Source organism: Arvicola amphibius, chromosome 10 (assembly GCF_903992535.2).
Source record: "Arvicola amphibius chromosome 10, mArvAmp1.2, whole genome shotgun sequence".
Lineage (NCBI taxonomy): Eukaryota > Metazoa > Chordata > Mammalia > Rodentia > Cricetidae > Arvicola > Arvicola amphibius.
In genome coordinates, this window is record NC_052056.1 from 97,088,980 (window position 1) to 97,110,367 (window position 21,388).

The 21,388-nt window shown below is 48.0% G+C and overlaps 2 protein-coding genes across 4 annotated transcripts; both read left to right on the forward strand.

The window, feature by feature from the left end:
• Nucleotides 1-203: 203 nt before the first annotated feature.
• On the forward strand, nucleotides 204-19,411 carry LOC119824921 (paired immunoglobulin-like type 2 receptor beta). Of its 3 annotated transcripts, none has more exons than XM_038345509.1 (4): nucleotides 204-371; nucleotides 602-988; nucleotides 3,563-3,752; nucleotides 18,844-19,411. In XM_038345509.1, exons 1-4 carry the CDS (start codon nucleotides 284-286, stop codon nucleotides 18,854-18,856), a joined length of 678 nt encoding a protein of 225 aa, XP_038201437.1. In that variant the 5' UTR covers nucleotides 204-283; the 3' UTR covers nucleotides 18,857-19,411. The 3 variants fall into 3 exon arrangements, with proteins under 3 accessions (XP_038201437.1, XP_038201436.1, XP_038201438.1); XM_038345508.1 differs by lacking the exon at nucleotides 18,844-19,411 and adding an exon at nucleotides 6,178-6,235; XM_038345510.1 differs by lacking the exon at nucleotides 18,844-19,411 and adding an exon at nucleotides 6,178-6,235 and having other exon boundaries at nucleotides 3,566-3,752.
• Nucleotides 13,476-14,407, forward strand: LOC119824962 (paired immunoglobulin-like type 2 receptor beta-2). The gene is made up of 2 exons (XM_038345553.2): nucleotides 13,476-13,683; nucleotides 13,995-14,407. Exons 1-2 carry the CDS (start codon nucleotides 13,635-13,637, stop codon nucleotides 14,405-14,407), a joined length of 462 nt encoding a protein of 153 aa, XP_038201481.2. The 5' UTR covers nucleotides 13,476-13,634.
• Nucleotides 19,412-21,388: the final 1,977 nt, after the last annotated feature.

Here is a 21,388-nt window from a genome sequence, read left to right on the forward strand (position 1 = left end):
CATGCAGAGGTCAAGGCTGCATCTTCCAGAAAAAGGGGGGGGGCTGGGCTAAAGGGCACAGATACCTTCTCAGTAACCACAAGGGCGGATCTTCTGCAACATGGGAAGGAAGAAGCCAGAATGATAAAGGAAGTTGCTGGCCACAAGGAGGTGGAGATAAGGAGGTCCTGCCCCCACTCGGTCCTCCACATACAGCCCAGGGGATGAGGATCATTTTTGTTCTGATTGTCTCCTGAATCCTAACCACCCCAGTGACCCTCCACAGGACCTGTTCTCCCTCCTGATGGCTCTGCTGGTCTCACTTCCTGGAAGGATTCCAGACATGGCCTGGGTCCTGTTTCTCCTGCTGCCAGCAGCCTGCCTGCAAGCTGGTGAGTGGTGGGAACCTCACTACTGGGGACTTAACCACAGGAGGGGTGAGTGGGGCTGGGAAGAGTCGGCTGGCACTTTCCCTGTCTGTTCTGTTCCATATGGGACAGGGGGGACATAAGGACAGTTTTTCCCTGTGCCCCACACCTTCCTATGGATGATGGCTCAGGAAGCTCTGGGTTGTCCATTCCATCCCCTGAAGTGGCTTCAGATTCTCCCCCATCCTTCTCAGGGAACTTAGAAGGATCCAACAGAGAAAAGCTTTATGGGTTTGGTCAGCCAACACACATCTCTGGTGTCCAGGGCAGCTCCATCGCGATCCCCTTCTTCTTCTACTTCTCCTGGGAGTTGGCAAAGGATCCACAGATGAGGATTCTCTGGAGATGGAAGGAGTTCCACGGGGAATTTATTTACAACTCCTCCTCGGGTTTCATCCATAAGCATTTCAAGGACCGGCTCATCCTGAACTGGACACAGCCTCAGACATCCGGAGTCCTCAGAATCCTGGACTTGAAGGAGGAAGATCAGACAGTGTACTTCTGCCAAGTTCATCTGAAAACAACAAAACGCATGGAGGTTTTTCAGTCGATCAATGGTACCCGACTCATCATCACTCCTGGTGAGCCACCCTGGCTCAGGCTTTGATGCCTCTGGCTTCCTTGTCCCCTAGTTGTCACCCCAGGCCCCACAATTCTGACCTTGGTTTCCTATTCCTTTTCCTTGGCTCTGACTCAGGATCTTTCCATTGTGGTTGTGACAATTCTTTGCTCTCTCCTCTGACCGGTCTGTCATCCTCTGCTCAGATAGAACTCCAACTCACTCTAGATCTCAGCATGAGGCCTTCCCTCTAGTTCACCCCCTTTCTGTCCAAACCAACACTGCAGTCCAGGTCACTTTCCCCATTCCTGGGACTTCGAGGTGGATTGACATCTCCAGGATATAGCTGACTCACTTGGTCCTGTGTCAAGGCTCCAGTTAGTCCCAGTATGGAGCATCTCCACACAGCTCCAACCTAAGCCCAGAACATGCAGTAGGTGCCCACTGGATGTTCTTGGTGTCCCACAATCCACTGTAAACTGACATCTGTCACCACAGTCCCCTGTGTCCCATCCTAGCTCCCCGGGACACATCTCTCACCTCTCCCTACCCACTCTCTGGTTCATGGAATCAAGAGATAAGGCACCTCAAGGATGATTCTAGCCCTTTTAGCAGCAGGGGTTCCATGTCTTCAGACTGAACCCTAGAGCTTAGTGAACGGTTCTTTTACTGTTCTGCAGCTTACACAATTTTATCAAGTTGATTTCTGCACCCCAACACCTCTCATCTAAGCTGCCCGAATCCTCAGATGAAGAATACCTGAGGAGTTCTGAGCACTGCTTCAACCAAATTTGCATAGGCTTTGCACCTTCAGAAAATTATCAGGCAAGGATCACATAGAGGGCACAGGGGACAAAATGTAGCAGTCACAAAAGGCAGATTAAGGTGAGGTGCTAACACGCTGGGGTCAAACCAGGTATAAATCTGTGGGAATTCTCCCTGCAACTCCCATATAGGGTTTCCATTTCCCAACTCCCCTCTCCCCTTCCTTGCCCTCCTGCCCTCACCTCTCCCACACAAGCCCCAAGGGTCTTGGGAACTAATGTCCCCATTTTCATGATGTGGCTGCTCTGTCTTCTGATCCCTGCCTCTCCTCTGAAGCAGTAGTAACTGCAGATCCATGCACTGGGAACACTGAGTGGAACTCTATGCTGCTGTTACCCCTGCACCCTTTAAATGGCCCTACAGGAGCTGGGGACTCTGTGTGCTTCCTTGTTGACCACAACCTTGCTCTGTTCCTCTTTTCTTTTATATTTTGGTGTTTTGGTTTTTATAAGACAGGGTCTTACCATGTAGCACTGGTTTTTCTGGAACTCACAGAAACCTGTTACTTCTGTCTCCCAAGTGCTGAGATTAAAGGCCTGTGCCACCACATCCAGCAGTGGCTGTTGACTCGATTAAAGCCAGCCTGTGAGAGGATGCCCACAGCACAGTTCTTGTGCAGACTCTACGGCTGCCATGTTGACCTGATGTAATGTCTAACTGCAGCTGCCAGGGCTCAGGAAAGGGAGAGAAAGGAGATGCTTCTTGGGTCTAGAGCAGTGATTCTCAATCTTCTTAATGGAGACACCCTTTAATACAGTTCCTCATGTTGTGGTTAACCCTCCATTATTTTTATTGCTGCTTCATAACTATAATTTGCTACTGTTATGAATCATACTGTAAATATCTGATTGCATGTGATCTTATATTCTACCACTGTGGGGGTAGCAAACCACAGGCTGGGAACTGTTGGTCTAGTGTTTCCAAATAGATAAAAGTGGACATTGAGTTTAGTGGGGATTTCAGAGCAGATGAATGTATGCTGCCCTGTACTGAGCTGGACACCTACGGTCAAAATTATATAATTTCTGATATACTTTTTGTGTATTTTGGGTGTGTGATAATGAGGGTTGTTAATTCATGTGTATGTGTGTGTGTGTCTGTATGTATGTATGAATATATGTATGTGTGTAATCGTTTACAATTCTTCATATGCATTCAGAGGCTAGAAGAAACATTCAGGAGCCATTCCCTTATTTTCTGAGACAGGGTCTCTCTTTAGCTTCAAGTTTACCAAGTAGATAGATAGGGCTGGCTAACCAGTGAGCCTCAGGGACCTGCGTGTCTCCACCTCCTTTTACTGGGACACAACTTACTCAACTCTGGTGTGGAACTAAATATATATAGACAGGCTGGCTTTAACTCACAGATATCTGCTTGTCTCTGCCTCTAGTGCTAAGATTAAAGGCCATGCCCAGCTCACCAGACTCTTCAAATGGATTCTAGAGATCAAGCTCGGGGGTCTAAGTTCCAGAGAGCAAACATTAAATGGACTGAGATGTCTGCTTGTTCCATAGATTTATAACCAAAACAACTGTATTTCTATGACTTAATTATCTGTGACTAAATGTAAATCAGAGGACACACAGCCAGGTCAAGTGGAGGGTGTGCACTGAGCTTGCTCTCCTGGAGTCTCAGCCTTCAGCATGTGTTCCCCTCTGTGAACTTCTAAAATCTGTTCCCCATCTCACCTCCCACAGAGGAGACAAGATGTGACACTCCCTTCATCCCTCCTCATCCAGGGATGATCTGCTCACTCCTCATCTCTCCCCAGCAGTCAGAACAACCACAAAGAGCCCCTCCATCGTCACCTCTGCAGTCACCCCAGATGGCCTCGAGGACACAGAGAACCTGAGGAATCCTTCACTTGTGAGCCTGGTAGCCACGGTCGGGGTGGTGGTGGCCATGGCTGTGCTCATAACCCCCGTCTATGTGATGCTGATCTTCCTCTGGTGGAAGAAAAGGTGAGTGGTCCAGGACAGGGCCTCACCTGAGCTTACCTCTGAGTTTTCTCAGTTGTGGAACATGGAGATAGGTATTTGTATTAGTCAGGGTTCTCTAGAGTAAAGGAACTTATGGAATGAATTTATATATGTGTGTGCATATATATGTATGTATTATGATATACATACATATACATACATACATACATACATACATATATTGGAATGACTTATGGCTGCCATTCAACAATGACTAGTTTTGAAAGGAAAGACCAAGAACCCAGTAGCTGCTCTGTCGCACGAGGCTGGGTGTCTCAGCTGCTCTACTGGGATCTCGAAGACAGAAATGAATGTGTGACAGAGGTGAGGGCAAGCAGGTAAAGGACACCCTTCCTTTTCCGTTGCCCTTACACCAGCTTAAAACAGAAGGAGTGACCCAGGTGAAAGGTGTGCCTGCCGGCCTCATGGTCTGGATCAAAGGCATGTTGTCTTCCCCACTCAAGATCCAGATCACAAGTGTGCCCTCTGTGTCTGCATTATAGTTCATTCCAGATACACTCGAGTTCACAGCCAAGAACAGCCAGCACGGTAAACATGTGCAGGGCAGATAACAGAGAACAGAAGGACAAAAGGAGGCTGAACCCACCCAGGACTGAATCTGCTCCTAATTCCTTAGAGTCCCAGCTGGAAATTAGAGGATCAAATGCAGATGAACACAGCCTGCTCCTGAGGAATTCAAGTGGCACGCGGGAGCCCCAGGGGCTAACTGCTTATTTGGAAAGAGCTGTGGCTACTAAACAAGGTCTGAGGTAAAACAGCCTTCAGGGACAGCATCTCACAGGAAGTGAGACTATGAACAGAGAGATCTGTTTGAGTTAGGAATATGGTATCTATACAAAAAGGAGGACATGGTGTGCAATAAATCCACAGGTCAAAAGAATATGTCTGGGAGAACCTACACAATAAGAGGTGAAAGATTTCTACCCTAAAAGCAACACACTGCTGAGAGAAATTACAGAGCAGCCTAGAGACGCCTCAGTTGGTAAAGTGCTTAACCCACAAACACAAGGACCTGGGTTCCATGCCTAGGATTCACAGAAAAAGTTGACTACATTGGCAGATACTGGACAGGAAGAGACGATAGGATCCATGAGGCTCACTTTGGTGCCAGGCTTGCCCAATCGGGGAACCTCAAACCAAGAACAGACCTGTCCCCAAAACTATAGTGGACAGCTCCTGCAGGATGATATCCAAAGTTGTTCTCTACCACCCACATGTGTGTGCGCACATGCACATGTACACATACATATATGTACTGCACAAAATAAATTTATAAAAAGTAGAAAAATACTGAAATATATGGATATTTGCATAATGGAAACATTTATACAGTAACTCCTTATAATGCAAAACAGTCTAAAAAGTCAATGCAGTCTCTGTTCAAATCCCAATTGCTTTTTTGTAAAGACAAATGATTTGTCTTCTAAAATCAAAAGGATTCTAAGAAACAAACATGGGGACACAGTAGGAGACACCCTAATTCCAGCATTGGGAAGTGCATGGGGGGAATTAAGAGTACAAGCTCATCTGAAGCTACATAGAAATTTGAAGATGAGCCGGGCAGTGGTGGCGCACGCCTTTAATCCCAGCACTCGGGAGGCAGAGGCAGTCGAATCTCTGAGTTCGAGGCCAGCCTGGTCTACAAGAGCTAGTTCCAAGACAGGCTCTAGAAACTACATGGAAACCCTGTCTCAAAAAACAAACAACAAAAAAAAGAAATTTGAAGATGAACCTGGATTCCACAAGAACTTGTACACACATAAAATAAAGGCAGTGTGAACCAGATTCAGATCAGACTTAAATCCATGGTAAGAAGACTACAGGACAGAAGCAGAGATGAGCAGACGGTGGAGTGTAAGGGAAAGCCCAGGAACACAGACTTGAACATGCAGGCCCCGGTTTTCAGAAGGGCTCAGCCCTGCAATGGATAAAAAGTGGAGCTGAGAAGAGGATAGCAGCAGTATGGGAGGCAGCAGAAGTCTGACTGGGATTCGAACCCTGAGACTGAATCTGCAGGGGGCAGCAGTCTGCACTCACAGGGAAGCCAGGCAGCCAGGTTCCAGGGAGACAAAAGGGAGCCATGGTGAGTGCAGAGCAGGGAGAGCAGGGAAGGGACATGAGTTCAAGGCAGGGGAAGGAAGCAAAGGGAGAAGGACATGGACAAGGGGCAGTGGACAGGAGAGCTGTCCTCTGATTGGCTGTGCTGTGCAGAAGGACAGCTGAGGACTGTCCTCAGGTCCTGGGGACTCTCAGTCCTGTCCCTGATTGGCTGCTACAGAGCTGTTTGCTTTCTGGGCCCCTAATGATGTCTGAACAGAGAGAACAGCTGAGAGTCAGACAGAGGATCAGCATGGCTGACACATTGACACTGGTTCTTCTCCTACAGGACAGCAGACTAAAGTCCAAACCCAGCCATGAGAGCAGCTGACATCCCAAGGAGCAGGTGAGGGGCTGTTTGAGGAAATTTGTTATGAGAGGCATGGAAGGGAGGTAGAGAGATGATGAGTTATAAAAACCTTGCACATGTGCAGGAGAACCCGAGTTTGATAGGGAGCACCCACATTATAACACAGTGAGGTGACAGGAATTGTAAACCCAGCCCTGGACAAAAGAGACAGCCAGAGTCATGGAGCTGTCCATCCAGCTAGTCCAGCCTAATTGCTGAGTTCCAGACCAATGAGAGACCATATCATAAAAAATAATGTGGGTGACTCAGGGGATAATCTTGGTCATAACATTTTCCAAATTTACTTTAAATGAAGTATTTCATAATTACGTATTAGAGGACAAAAGAAAAGTGGGGAGCAGAGAGACAGCTCAGTGCGAATAGGTATCTGCAGCCGAGCCCAATGTCCTGAGTTCATTTTGGCTCGAAAAACCAAAAAAAAAAAAAAAAAAAAAAAAAAAAACTATGGAAGTAGAAAACTGACAATGGAAATCTGTCCTCTCCTTCTCAGGCACAAAACTGTCTGTTAGTCCCCAGCTAACAGAATCCCAGGGGCCAGCATCGCTCACCAGGGTTGTGAGTTTCCATCGAAGTAGGGATTGGTGGCCACACATCCTGTATCTCAACCCCTTCCCTCACCATGGCCTGGGAATTAGAAATCAAAGCTGCAGGCCTGTGCTGTGAAACATCCCATCGATGGACAGGTACAAGAAGAGAACCCCATTCCTGCCATGTGCGCTCTGACTTCCTTTCCTCAGAACCCAGGTCAATCTGTCTGTCTCTGGTCCTGGAATCCCAAATTGTGCTGTTTCCTATCTTTCCATGGAATTAATAACATTTTTAATAAATGTCTTCCTCTTAGACATGATCTCATATCTCTCTTAATGCAGCCCAACACACACACACACACACACACACACACACACACACACACACACACACACACAAGACCTTAGAAAGTAGCAGATTGTGTCCAGGAGCAGAGACACAGAGAGAACCAGGTAACAAGGTCCACACTGAGAACCACTGCATGAGAACCCTGTTCCTCTCTCCATTCTCCCTGGACACTGTCATCTCAGCCACACCCCCTGGCCACTCCATACCCCTCCTCAAGTGACAGACCATGATTTGATTGGGTCCCATGCTGGGCTTCCGTTCCTCACAGGCCCATCTACATGCACTCACTTTCCTTATTCCCTGCCATGCTGATATTCTGACCTCTGGGGTCTCCCCTAGGACAAGACTTCCTTCCCAAGTCCAGTTTCTCTTAACATTTGATAGTCAGTGGGTCAGCTTCTACCAAAGAGCATGCTGGGACATAAGGACAGCATCCACACTGACCAATAAGGATGAAATCCAGGCTGCTTTCACAGCCAGAGGTGTTGCATGGGCATTTGGCAGTGTAGCTGTAGTTGGCCCATAGGGAGTGGCACTATTAGGAGACAAACCTTTGTTGAAGTAGGTGTGGCTTTCTTGGAGAAAGTGAACCATTGTGGTGGTGGGTTTTAGGTCCTATGCTCAGGATGCACTTACTGGAGCTACTGTTGTCTTCATGTTACCTGTGGATTCAGGTGGATAACTCTCAGCTCCTTTTCCAGCACCATGTCTGCCTGCATGCTACCATGTCCCACCATGAAGATAATGAACTAAATCTCTAAAACTGGAAGCCACCCCATATTAATTATTTCTTTTATACGAGTTGCCATGCTTGTGTTGTCTCTTGACAGCAATAGAAACCCTAAGACAGGCATGCACGATTCAGATCCACCAATCACAGTCCTGCATAGATGCAGCTCTTATTCCATCAATAACAAGTCTCAAAGGTGTATCCATCAGGGGCCTTTGCTGAGTCATTGGAAAACTGTCCTATCCCCATGGGAGTAGCTGAAGCTAGGAGGGGTCATGGAGAAGTCACCAAGGCTTCTCATGACTAAAGTAGAGTCTCCTGGGGCAGCTGCGAGATGTCTTCTGTGGTGTAACTGGATCCAAGCCTCTGAGGCTGAACTCAGCAGCAGCCATGGTCACACAGCAGGCTGCCATGGTGACCATCTGCCCAGTCACCCACAGTATGGTTAATTCACTATCACCTCCATCCAGGCAGCTGGGCACAGAAGCGGGGCCTCATGGATGTTACTCCAATGGTCACGTGACTTATCGTGTCAGTTTCCATTGTTCAAAAAGAAGGAACAACAAAGGCTTACACAGAACCAGCATTCTCAACATCATTTATATAAAATTCCCTCAGAGTAAAGGGAACATGATGTTCGAGTGGGAGCAACCATGGGGTCTGACTGGGATACAATTCTTTAGGATTCATGTTCTCCAGCCAGAGCCATTCAGTAACAAAATGTACTAGAGGAATAGGGCAAGGTGGCATAAGCCTGTAATCCCAATGACTCACAGAAGAGATTCAAGGTTATGAATTAGAAGCTATCATTAGTACCTACAGAGTCTGAAGCCAGCCTGGGCTACACATGACTCTGTTTTGAAACCAACAAACCAAAGCTCACCAAAACTCCAGACAGTAGAGAGGTCATGGATGCAGGTTATCCATTAGTTCACTTTGGTTGGAGACAAAGAACTTGAAGATGTAACCAGTTTTTCTTTAGATCCACTGAAATAAATTTGTGATTATTAGTAGTTTCATTTAAGCAATATAGAAAGTTGAAGAGAAAATTGAGAGTTTTTCAGTTTCTGTGACCTCAAACTCAATGACATGTGAGTTCCTTCCTCTGCCTTGGCTATCTGCAGAATCTGGGAGCCTTCATCCTGATCTGGTCACACAACCACTCACTGGATTTTAGGACATGGTATAGAGACTCTTCTTGGGGCTCCCCTCTACAGGGGTGCAGGGAGGCGCTCACACTGAGGTTGAACAGCAAATGATAGATGTTGATGTCATCAAGGGGAGAAAAAATAGTTCAGATGGGGGTGGGGCTACTGTGCTACTGTGATGTCCTAGTGCAGCCTGAGTGTCCTGTCTACACCACAGGTCATCATCTTCCACCCTCTCTCAAGCATCCCCTCAACTCTCTCGGGACCCAGTCTGCACAGCTACTCTGGGTTCCTTCTGGGCTGCATTAGTTGTCACTGGGGTAAAGAATTCAAAGAGTGGGAGAGTGGATGGTGTGACAGATGGGTGGACAGATGGACAGTTGTCATCTATGAGTTGTCTGCTGGGGTGGGGCCAATCTGCCCTTCGCTGTGTTATTTGAGGGATGTTTCTGGAACTGGATGGTTCAGACAGAAGTAGGAAGGGTTGAGTCTATTCTCTGCCAATACTGCCATGGGAAAACACAGCTGGGTATAAAATCGGGGTCTGAATGCTGGGGACATGATCAGGAAGAGTCACAGAGGCTGGGCTGGGGAGGCCATGTTTACTCAGGATGAGGACTGGGTAAATATGTGGGGCATATCAACTATGGATGTCTCCCTGCATGACATGTCTGTGTCTGTATTCAGCTGCATATGTGTGCAAGTGTGTGTTCACCTATATGGAGGCCAGCGGAAAACCTCAGGCTTTACTTCTCAGAACACATTCACCTTGAATTTATTTCTTTGTTTGTTCTTTTGTTTGTTTTGGTTTTATGAGACAAAATCTACATAGCCATTGCTGGCCTGGAATGTGATAAATCGAGCAGGACAGCCTCAAACTCACTGAGATCAACTCATGTTTGCCTCTGCCTCTGCCTCTGCTTCTGCCTCTGCCTCCCCAAGGCTGCAATTAAAGGCGTGCACCACCATGCCTAGCCCACTTTGAGTTTAACTTTTAAAATTACATTTATTTATTTTGTGGGTTCAGGGCACACTTGTGCTATAGCCTGAGCAGCAGCCAGGTTCTAACACTGCAGTCTGACACTCCCCGTGGTCACAGGTATGCAAAAGCCCCATGTGTGCACTGGACAGCCCCAGGCTGCTCTTCCACATAAAGTGCCCCTCCCCTATGAAAGTGTCATGGCTGCAGGTTCCAGTCACTGCTGTAGGGGAAACATGGCTGTCACTGCAGGAGACTGATCACATCATCCTGGACAGAAACCATCCCTCAGCAGGGTCCCTGTGGGGATACAGATGAGTCCAGGACTTGAAACTGAACAGAGCCCATAACTTGGGATTCATGTGGCAGCAGTGAGGTTGAGCACCTATACAGCCCACCAGAACCTGCTGTATAAAAATGCTGGGATTAGCCAGGCAGAGGTGGCACATACATTTAGTCCCAGGACTAGGCAGGCAGGTGGATCGCTGTAAATTTGAAGACAGCCTGGTCTACAGAGCAAATTCCAAGACAGGCACCAAAGCTACAGAGAAACCATGTCTCCAAAACAAAAATAAATAAATAAATCAAAATAAATTAATAATTCTAGGGTCTAGCAGCTGACATAGGTCAGGCCTAAAATGGTCAACCCCTCCTAGAGACTCTGTAATTGGATGACCTTTTACCCACAGACCCCAGCAGCTGGGCAAGGCCAGATGAAGCCTGGAAGTGAAGCTTGGATGCTGCATCTGCACAGTCATCTGGAGCCCTAGAGTCCTGGACCTACAGGAGAAGGACTAGACCATGTGTTTCTGTAAACACAACAGAAGGCCTGTAGACCTGGTGGTCAATTGATGGGACCCAACTGCCCATCACCCATGGTGAGCCACCCTGGTTCTGGCTTGATGCCTCTGACTTCCCTGTTCCCTTGATGTCACCTCAGGCTCCCAGCTCCCCTGTCCCCTTCCCTGTTGTCACCTCTCCACACAGGCCCAAAGGCTCTTCAAAACAGAGTTCCAATTTTCATGACGTGGCTGCTGTGTCTTCTGATCCTTGCCTCTCCTCGGAAGCAGAAGTAACTGCAGTCCCATGCACTGGGAGCGCTGAGACCCGGCCTGGGCACTGTGTTGCTGTTCCCTGTGCGCCTTTCACAAGGTCCTGCAGGAGCTGGGGACTCTGGGCTTCGCTGTTGCTCACAACCTTGCTCTGGCCATGTTTACTGAGGATGAGGACTCGGTCGGCAGGTGCTGGATGATCGGCTGTGAGAGGTGCCTTGTATGATTGTGTGTGTGAGTGTGTGTGTGTGTGTGCATGCACGCACATGTGCGCAGTCGCGTGCAAGTACATGTGTCTGCAAGTAAGTGTATGATCATCCTTGTACAGGCTAGACAGCAACATCCGGCTTTACTACTCTAAACACCATGTACCTTGGACATTTTGTTTTGTTACTTGCGTTTTTTGTTTGTTTTTGTTTGTTTTCTGTGTTTCTTTGTTTGCTTTTTATTATTCTTGTTTTTGTGGGTCTGTTTTGTTTTTGTTTGGTCTCACTATGTACTCCTGGTTGGGCTAGAACTCAATATGCAGACCAGGCTAGATTCACGCTAGCAGATGTCCACTTGCCTCTGCCTCCCATATGCTAGTAAGAAGGCATGTGCCTCCATGCACACCTTAATTTTTTAAATTATATTTACTTATTTCTTCTTTGGGTCAGGGCACACTCACGTTGCAGCCTGAGCAGCAGCTAGGTTCTAACACTGCGGTCTGACACTCCCCATGGTCACATGTATGTAAAAGCCCCATGTGTGCACACTACAGCCCCAGGCTGCTCTTCCACAGAAAGTGCCCCTACCCTGAGAAAGCATCATGGCTGCAGGTTCCAGTCACTGCTATTGGGACAAACTGGGTTATCACTAAAGGAAAATGATTACAGCCTGCTGGACAGAAATCATCCTACAGCAAGGTCCCTATGGGGAAACAACTGAGTCCAGGACTTGAAATTAGAACAGAGTCCATGACTTGGGATTGAGTGGCCAGCAGATGGCAGCAGTGAGGTTGAGCACAAGAGACAGCGGGGATCCTGAGGGACCAACCAGAGTCTGTTGTGTAAAACTGCTGGAGACCAGCAGCGGGCACCTGGCAAGCTTATTAGGCTCAGTCCTTCCTTTAGAAACTTAGTAAGGTGTGAGGAAGGCAGAGAAAGCAGACATGACAGAGGACAACTTCATAGCCCCCTGCAGGGAAGCAAGGTAATCAATGCCAGGAAATCTAAGGAAATGGGAAGTCGCCTCTGTCCATGTCATTCAGAGAGAATGATGCCATTTCCTCTGATACAATCACATCTTCCTGCCCTTCAGGGAACTGATGGCACCTTGTCATGGGGAAGGGTAGGATGACCTCCTACAAAACCAGCCCTTTGGCCACTACAGCCATTGCCCCCACATCTCATGACTTGACTAATCACGGACCAGCTGTGTCCACTCTCAGAGATGTCCCAGGAAATATGTCATGACTGACACATTGCTGCTTTGAGCCCTTTTAGCCCACTCTATTCAAAGAAGGTTCTAGAACAGACAGAGCTAGAAGGAACCACTAAAGTGCTCTGTGGGAACAGCCACCCTGGAGCCCAGCAGCAGATCCCTGGCCTTGAGGGGAGTTCAGAGGCTGCACTGAGCAGGCAGCAGGAAGTCAGTGTGGAGGGTGAGACTACAAGAACTTGAAGGGACTGACGTCAAGTCGCCTGTCGTGTGCCATTCCTGTGACATGTGCCAGGGCTTCTCTGACCCTTGGTTCCTCTTCTGAGTGTGTGTTAAAGGTGGTGGGAGGCAGAAAGGCTCCTTCAGAAGCTGGAGTAGCTCTGGAGTTGCTGTCGGGGTGAGGAAGACGAGTCTATAACTTACGAGGAAGCACAGGGAAGTTACAGACTCGCCAACAGTGAGCAGTCAGGGCAAGAGTGTCCACTGGGCATTGGTTTTCCTCGGGCGCTGTGAGGAGTCCCTGACAGGCAGCAAGAGTGTAAAGAGGAGACGATGGTGGGGGCACCAAGCTAGGGCTGGGAACTGAATGTGTTTCCTCATCACCTCCTTCCTCATACTTTCTGGTGAGCAGAAAATGATCAATCTCTTAACTGTTATTATTGGAGAGAGAGAGAGAGAGAGAGAGAGAGAGAGAGAGAGAGAGAGAGAGAGAGAGAGAGAGAGAGAGCGAGCCAGCATGAGGGGAGACATAATGAAAAACAGACTGAGGGGAGAGCAGGAGTGGAAGAAAATCAGGAGCTGAGGAAACAGTGATTGCAGGCTGCATAGGGAATGGGAAAGACTGGATGAGACGGGGGTCAAGGTGGAAGAGAGGAGAACCCAGCATGCAGAGGTCAAGGCTGTAACCTCCAGCCAAAACTGGGGGCTGGGCTCAAGGGCGTAGTCATCTTTTCAGAGACTATAAGGGCAGATCTTCTGTAACGTGGGAAAGAAGAAGCCAGAATGATAAAGGAAGTTCCTGGCCACAAGGAGGTGGAGAAGGGGAGGTCCTGCCCCGACTCAGTTCTCCACATGAGAAGACCCAGGGAATGTGGGTCACTTTATCCTGATTCTCTCCAGACTCCTGAGCACCCAGGGCTCTGCTGGTCTCACTTCCTGGAGGAATTCTGGACATGACTTGGATCCTGTTTCTGCTGCTGCCTGCAGCCTGCCTGCAAGCTGGTGAGTGGTGGGAACCTCACTGCTGGAGACTTAACCACAGGAGCGGTGAGTGGGGCTGGGAAGAGTGGGCTGTCCTGTGGACAGGTGACTGCTAGAGGAACCAGCTTGAACTCTGAACCACAAGAAAGAGCTCATCTTCAGCGTGAGTCCAGCTCAACTCTTCCTGTCTATCCTGTCCCCTACTGAACAGTGGGACATGGGAAAAGTCCTTCCCCGAGTCCTATGCCTGCCTGTGGGTGAAGACTCGGGAAGCTCTGGGTTGTCCTTTCCATCCCCTATAGCGGTTTCAGATTCTTCCCTAACCTTCCCAGGTAACTCAGCAGGATCCATCCGTGTAAAAACCTTTGGTGTCAACCAACCAGCACGCCTCTCTGGTGTCCAGGGCAGCTCCATCGAGATCCCCTTCTCCTTCTACTTCCCCTGGGAGTTGGCAAAGGATCCACAGATGAGGATTCTCTGGAGATGGAAGGTCTTCCACGGGGAATTTATTTACAACTCCTCCTCGGGTTTCATCCATGAGTATTTCAAGGACCGGCTCATCCTGAACTGGACACAGCCTCAGACATTCGGAGTCCTCAGAATCCTGGACCTGAAGGAGAAGGACCAGACAGTGTACTTCTGCCGAGTTTATCTGAAAACGATAAAACGCATAGAGGCTGTGCAGTCTATTGAAGGGACCCACCTCACCGTCATTCCTGGTGAGCCACCCTGGCTCAGGCTTTGATGCCTCTGGCTCCTTGTCCCCTAGATGTCACCTCAGGCTCCACAATTCTGACCTTAGCTTGATATTCCTTTTCCAAGGCTCTGAGCAGAAAGAACACTGCAAACATTATCTTTCCATTGTGGTTGTTTGCTGTCTCCTCTGACCTTGTAGTACTGTATGAATTCTCCAGACAACATCCTTAGAGGGTCTCCATTTCCCAACTCCCCTCTCTCTTTCCTTGCCCTCCTGCCCTCACCTCTCCCACCAAGCCCAAGGGTCTTGGGAACTAATGTCCCCATTTTTATGATGTGACTGCACTCTCTTCTAATCCTTGCCTCTTCTCTGAAGCAGAAGTAACTGAAGATGCATGCTCTGGGAACACTGTGTGGAACATTATGTTTCTACTACCCCTGCACCCTTTAAATGGCCCTTCAGGAGCTGGGGACTCTGTGTGCTTCCTTATTGAACACAACCTTGCTCTGCTGCTCTTTTATATATATATTGGTCTTTGGGTTTTTATAAGACAGGGTCTCACCATGTAGCACTGGTTGTTCTGGAACTCACAAAAATCTGCCTACCTCTATCTCCCAAAGGCTGAGTATAAAGGCCTGTGCCACTACATCCAACATTGGCTGTTGACTGGATTAAAGCCAGCCTGTGAGAGGACACCCACAGCACAGTTCTTGGCAGTCTCTACGGCTGCCATGTTGACCTGATGTAATGTCTAACCGCAGCTGCCAGAGCTCAGGGAAGGGATAGAAAGGAGATGCTTCTTGGGTCTAGAGCAGTGATTCTCAACCTTCCTAATACAGAGACCCTTTAATACAGTTCCTCATGTTGTGGTGACTTCCCCACCATAAAATTGTTTTCATGGCTGCTTCATAACTATAATTTTGCTACCGTTATGAATCATACTGTAAATATCTGATTACATATGACCTTATATTCTACCACTGTGGGGGTAGCAAACCCCAGGTTGGGAACTGTTGGTCTAGTGTCTCCAAATAGATAAAAGTGGACATTGACCTTAGTGTGGATTGCAGAGCAGATGACTGTATGCTGCCCTGTACTGAGCTGGACACCTATGATCAAAATTCTATATTTTCTATACATTTTGTGTATTTTGTGGGTGTGATCATGAGGGTCTGTTAATTTCTTTCTCTCTGTCTCTCTGTCTGTCTGTCTCTCTCTCTCTCTGTGTGTGTGTGTGAGTGTGTGTGTGTGTGTGTGTAATCATTGACAATTCTTCATATGCATTCAGAGGCTAGAGGAAACATTTAGGAGCCATTCCCTTATTTTCTGAGACAGGGTCTCTCTTTAGCTTTAAGTTTGCCAAGTAGACTAGGCTGGCTAACCAGTGAGCCTCGGGACCTGCGTGTCTCCACCTCCTTTTACTGGGACACAACTCACTCAACTCTGTTTGGTGTGGAACTAAATATATATAGACAGGCTGGCTTTAACTCAAAGAAATCTGCCTGCCTCTGCCTCTAGGACTAAGATTAAAGGCCATGGCCAGCTCACCAGGCTCTTCAAATGGATTCTAGAGATCAAGATCAGGGTCTAAGTTCCTGAGAGCAAACATTAAAGGGACTGAGGTGTCTGCTTGTTCCATAGATTTATAACCAAAACAACTATATTTCTATGACTTAATTATCTGTGACCAATGTAAATCTGAGGACACACAGCCAGGACAGGTGGAGGGTGTGCACTAAGCTTGCTCTCCTGGAGTCTCAGCCTTCAGCATGTGTTCCCCTCTGTGAACTTCTAACATCTGCTCCCCATCCCACCTCCCACAGAGGAGACAAGATGTGACACTCCCCCCATCCCTCCTCATCCAGGGATGATCTGCTCACTCCTCATCTCTCCCCAGCAGTCAGAACCACCATGCAGAGCCCTTCCATCGTCACCTCTGCAGTCACCCCAGCTGGCCTCGAGGACACAGAGGACCTGAGGAATCCTTCACTTATGAACCTAGGAGCCACGGTCGGGGTGGTGGTGGCCACAGCTGTGCTCATAACCCCCGTCTATGTGATGCTGATCTTCCTCTGGTGGAAGAAAAGGTGAGTGGTCCAGGACAGGGCCTCACCTGAGCTTACCTCTGAGTTTTCTCAGTTGTGGAACATGGAGATAGGTAACTGTATTAGTCAGGGTTCTCTAGAGTCACAGAATTTATGGAATTAATATATATATATATATATAAATATATAGTGAAATATATTTTTGAATATATACAATGAATATATGGGAATTTACTGAAATGACTTATGGCTTCCGTCCAACAATGATGAACTGTGAATAGAAAGACCAAGAACCCAGTAGCTGCTCCGTCACACGAGGCTGGTGTCTCAGCTGCTCTGCTGGGATCTTGACTATGGAAATAAACGTGATGACGGAGGTGAGCACAGGCAGATGAAGGACACCCTTCCTGCTTCCCTTGCCCTGCATCGGCTCCCAACAGAAGGTGTGGCCCAGATGAAAGGTGTGCCTTCCAGCCTCATGGTCTGGATCAAAGGCATGCTGTCTTCCTCCCTCAAGGTCCAGATCACAAGAGTAACCCTTCATTACTGGATTATAGTTCATTCCTGATACAGTCCAGTTGACAAGAACAGCCCTCACAGGAACTTGTGTGGGGCAGGGTCCAGAAAACTCGAGGGCAGAAAGGAGGCTGAACTCACCCAGGACTGAATCTGCTCCTACTTCCTTAGAGTCCCAGCTGGAAATTAGAGGATCAAGTGCAGATGAACACAGCCTTCTCCTGAGGAATTCAAGGGGCACACAGGAGCCCCAGGGGCTAACTGCTCATTTGGAAAGAGCTGTAGCTGCTAAACAAGGTCTGAGGTAGAGCAGCCTTCAGGGACAGCATCTCACAGGAAGTGAGACCGTGAAGAGAGAGAACTGCTTGAGTTGGGGATGTGGTATCAACACAGAAATTGAACAATGGTGTGCAATTGACCCACAGGTCAAAAGAACATGTTTGGGAAGAACCTATACTAAGAGGGATGAAAGATTTGTACCCTAAAATCTGTACACACTGCTGAGAAAAATTGCAGAGCTGCCAGGAGACAGATCAGTTGGTGAAGTGTTTGCCCAACAAACACAAATCATGGGTTCCATATCCGGGATTCACAGGTAATGTTGACTACGTTGGCAGATACTGGACAGGAAGAGACAGTAGGATCCATGAGGCTCACTGTGCTGCCAGGCTTGCCCAATCAGTGAACCCCAATCAAGGGCAGACCTGTCCATAAAACTACAGTGGAAAGCTCCTACAGGATGATACCCAAGGTTGTCCTCTACCACCCACATCTGTGTGCACACATGCACAGGTACACATACATATACATACTGCACAAAATAAATTTATAAAAGTAGAAAATACTAAAATATGTTAGGACATTTGAATAATGGAAAATTTTATACAATAACTCTTTACAATATGAAATGGTCTTAAAAGTCAATTCAGTCTCTATTCAAATAACAAATGCCTTTTAGTAAAGACAAATGTTTTGTCTTCTACAAATCAAAAGGATTCTAAGAAACAAACTTGGGGATACAGTAGGGGACACCCTAATATCAGCATTGGAAAGTGCATGGGGGCGGAATTAAGAATTCAAGCTGAGCCAGGCGGTGGTGGCGCACGCCTTTAATCCCAGCACTCGGGAAGCAGAGGCAGGTGGATCTCTGTGAGTTCGAGGCCAGCCTGGTCTACAAGAGCTAGTTCCAGGACAGGCTCCAAAGCCACAGAGAAACTCTGTCTCGAAATACCGAAAAAAAAAAAGAAAGAATTCAAGCTGATATGAAGTTACATAGCAAGTTAAAGGTCAACCTGGCTTCCACAAGACCTTGAACACACATAAACAAAAGCAAAGTATGGACTGGATTCAGAGCAGACAAAAATGCATGTTAAGTAGACTACAGGATGGCAGCAGAGATGAGCAGATAGTGGGTTGTAATGGAAAGCCAAGAAATGCAGACTTGATCATACAGGCCCTGGTTTTCAGAAGGACTCAGCCCTGCAATGGATAAGAAGAGCAGCTGAGAGGTGGAGAGCAGCAGTCTTGGAGGCAGCAGAAGTCTGACTGGGATTCAAACCCTGAGACTGAATCTGCAGGGGGCAGCAGCTGCACTCACAGGGAAGCCAGGTTCCAGGGAGACAAAAGGGAGGCCTGGTGAGTGCAGAGCAGGGAGAGCAGGGAAGGGACATGAGTTCAAGGCAGGGGAAGGAAGCAAAGGGAGAAGGACATGGACAAGGGGCAGTGGACAGGAGAGCTGTCCTCTGATTGGCTGTGCTGTGCGGAAGGACAGCTGAGGACTGGCCTCAGGTCCTGTCCCTGAATGGTTGCTGCAGAACTGATTGCTTTCCTTGGCCCCTAATGTTGTCTGAACAGAGAGAAGAGCTGAGAGGCAGACAGAGGATCAGCATGGCTGCCACACTGACACTGGTTCTTCTCCTACAGGCCAGCAGACTAAAGCTGAAACCCCAGCCATGAGAGCAGCTGTCATCCCAAGGGGAAGGTGAGGGGCTGTCTGGAGAAGTTTGTTATGAGAGACATGCAAGGGAGTTAGAGAGATGATCTGAGTTAGAAACCCTTGCACACAGGCAGGAGGACCTGTGTCTCACTGGGAGCACCCAAACTTTAAACCAGGGGAGTGACAGAAATATGTAATCCCAGTCTGGACAAGCAAGTGACAGCCAGAATCGTGGAGCTGTCTATCCAGCTAGTCTAGCGTAATTGCTGAGTTCCAGGCCAATAAGAGACCATGTCATAAAAAATAATGTAGATTCTTCAAGGGAATACATCATGGTCGTGGCATTTTCTAAGTTTATTTCAAATGAAAGGTTTGAAAATTACATATTAATGGACAAAAGAAAAGTGGGGAGCAGAGAGATAGCTCCTTGGGAGAAGGTGTTTGCAGCTAAGCCTGTAGTGATGAGCTGCGGGCAGGCCTGCTTTTCTTGCAGCCCGGCTCCTGCACGCCTGGCTAGCTTATGCCCCAAAATAACAACACACGAACTGTATTCTTTTAAACACTGCCTGGCCCATTAGTTTCAGCCTCTTATTGGTTAATTCTCACATCTTTCTTTAATCCATATTTAATAATCTGTGTAACACCACGAGTGGTGTCTTACCTGGAAAGATTCAGCATGTCTGACCTGGCGGCTGGCTCCATCGCATCTAACCCAGAGAGGAGAGGCATGGCAATTGCCCAAGGCATCTGTCTCACTCCCAGCATCCTGTTCTGTCTACTCCACCCACCTATGTTCTAACCTATCAGGCCAAGCAGTTTCTTTATTAATTAACCAATGAAACATCAGATAGATAGAAACACTCCTACATCACAAGCCCAATGACCTGCGTTCATATTGGGGACCTAAATGGGGCAAGTAGTAAACTGACTATGTAAATCTGTCCCCTCTTTCTTAGGCACAGCACTGTCTGGTAGTCCCCAGCTACAAAACTCCAGGGGTCAGCATCGCTCACCAGGGTTGTGAGTTTCCATCAAAGTAGGGATTGGTGGCCACATATCCTGCATCTCATCCCCTTCCCTGACCATGGCCTGGGAATCAGAGAGCAGGGCTGCAGGCCTGTGCTGTGACCATCCGTCCATGGACAGATGCAAGAAGAGAACCCCACTTCTGCCATGTGTGCTCTGATTTCCTCTTCTCAGGACCCAGGTGAATTTGTCTGTCTCTGCTCCTGAGATCCCAACTCTGCTGTTACCTATCTGTCCATGGAGTTAATAACATTTTTAATAAATATCTTCCTCCCAGCAATGTGTATCCTGTCTCTCTTAACACCTATGTGAGACCTTAGAAAATAGCAGATTGTGTCCATGAGCAGGGACACTGAGAGAGGCAGGGACCATGGTCCACACTGAGAACCACTGCATGAGAGCCCTGTTCCTCTCTCCAACTCCCTGGACACTGACATCTCAGCCAAAGGCCCTGGACACTCCATGCACCTCCTCTGGTGACAGACCATGGCTTGCTTGGGTCCCATGCTAGGCTTCCTTTCCTCACAAACCCATCTACATGCACCTGCTTTCCTTATTTCCTGCCATGTGGATGTTCTGACCTCTGGGGTCTCTTCTAGGACAAGACTTTCGTCCCAAGTCCAGTCTGTCTTAACATTTGATAGGCAGTGGGTCAGCATCTACCAAAGAGCATGCTGGGACATAAGGACAGTATCCACACTGACCAATAAGGATGAAATCCAGGCTGCTTTCACAGCCAGAGGTGGTGCGTGGGCATTTGGCAGTGTGGCTGTAGTTGGCCCCCATATGCCCATAGGGAGTGGCACTATTAGGAGGCTTAGCTTTGTTGGAGTAGGTGTGGCCTTGTTGGAGGAAGTGTGTCATTGTGGAGGTGGGGTATATGTCTCCAATGCTCAGGCTACACTTACTGTAGATACTGTTCACTTAATGATACTTGTGGATTCAGGTGGATAACTCTCAGTTCCTTTCCCAGCACCATGTCTGCCTGCATGCTACCATGTCCCACCATGAAGATAATGAACTAAATCTCTAAAACTGGAAGCCACCCCATATTAATTATTTCTTTTATAAGAGTTGCCATGCTCATGGTGTCTCTTGACAGCAATAGAAACCCTAAGACAGGCATGCATGATTCAGATCCACCAACCACAGTCCTGCATAGATGCAGCTCTTATTCCATCAGTGACAAGTCTAGAATGTGTATCAATCAGGGGCCTTTGCTGAGTCATTGGAAGACTGTCCCATCCCCATGGGAGTAGCTGAAGCTAGGAGGGGTGATGGAGATGTCACCAAGGCTTCTCATGACTAAAGTAGAGTCTCCTGGGGCAGCTATGAGATGTCCCCTGTGGTGTAACTGAATCCACGCCTCTGAGGCTGAACTCAACAGCAGCCATGATCACAATGACCTTGGCATCGGGGGTGGTGTCTCCTCTGCGCATCCCTGAGGTGTTCACACAGGCAGGTTGCCATGATGACCATCTGCCCAGTCATCTCCAGTATGGTTGT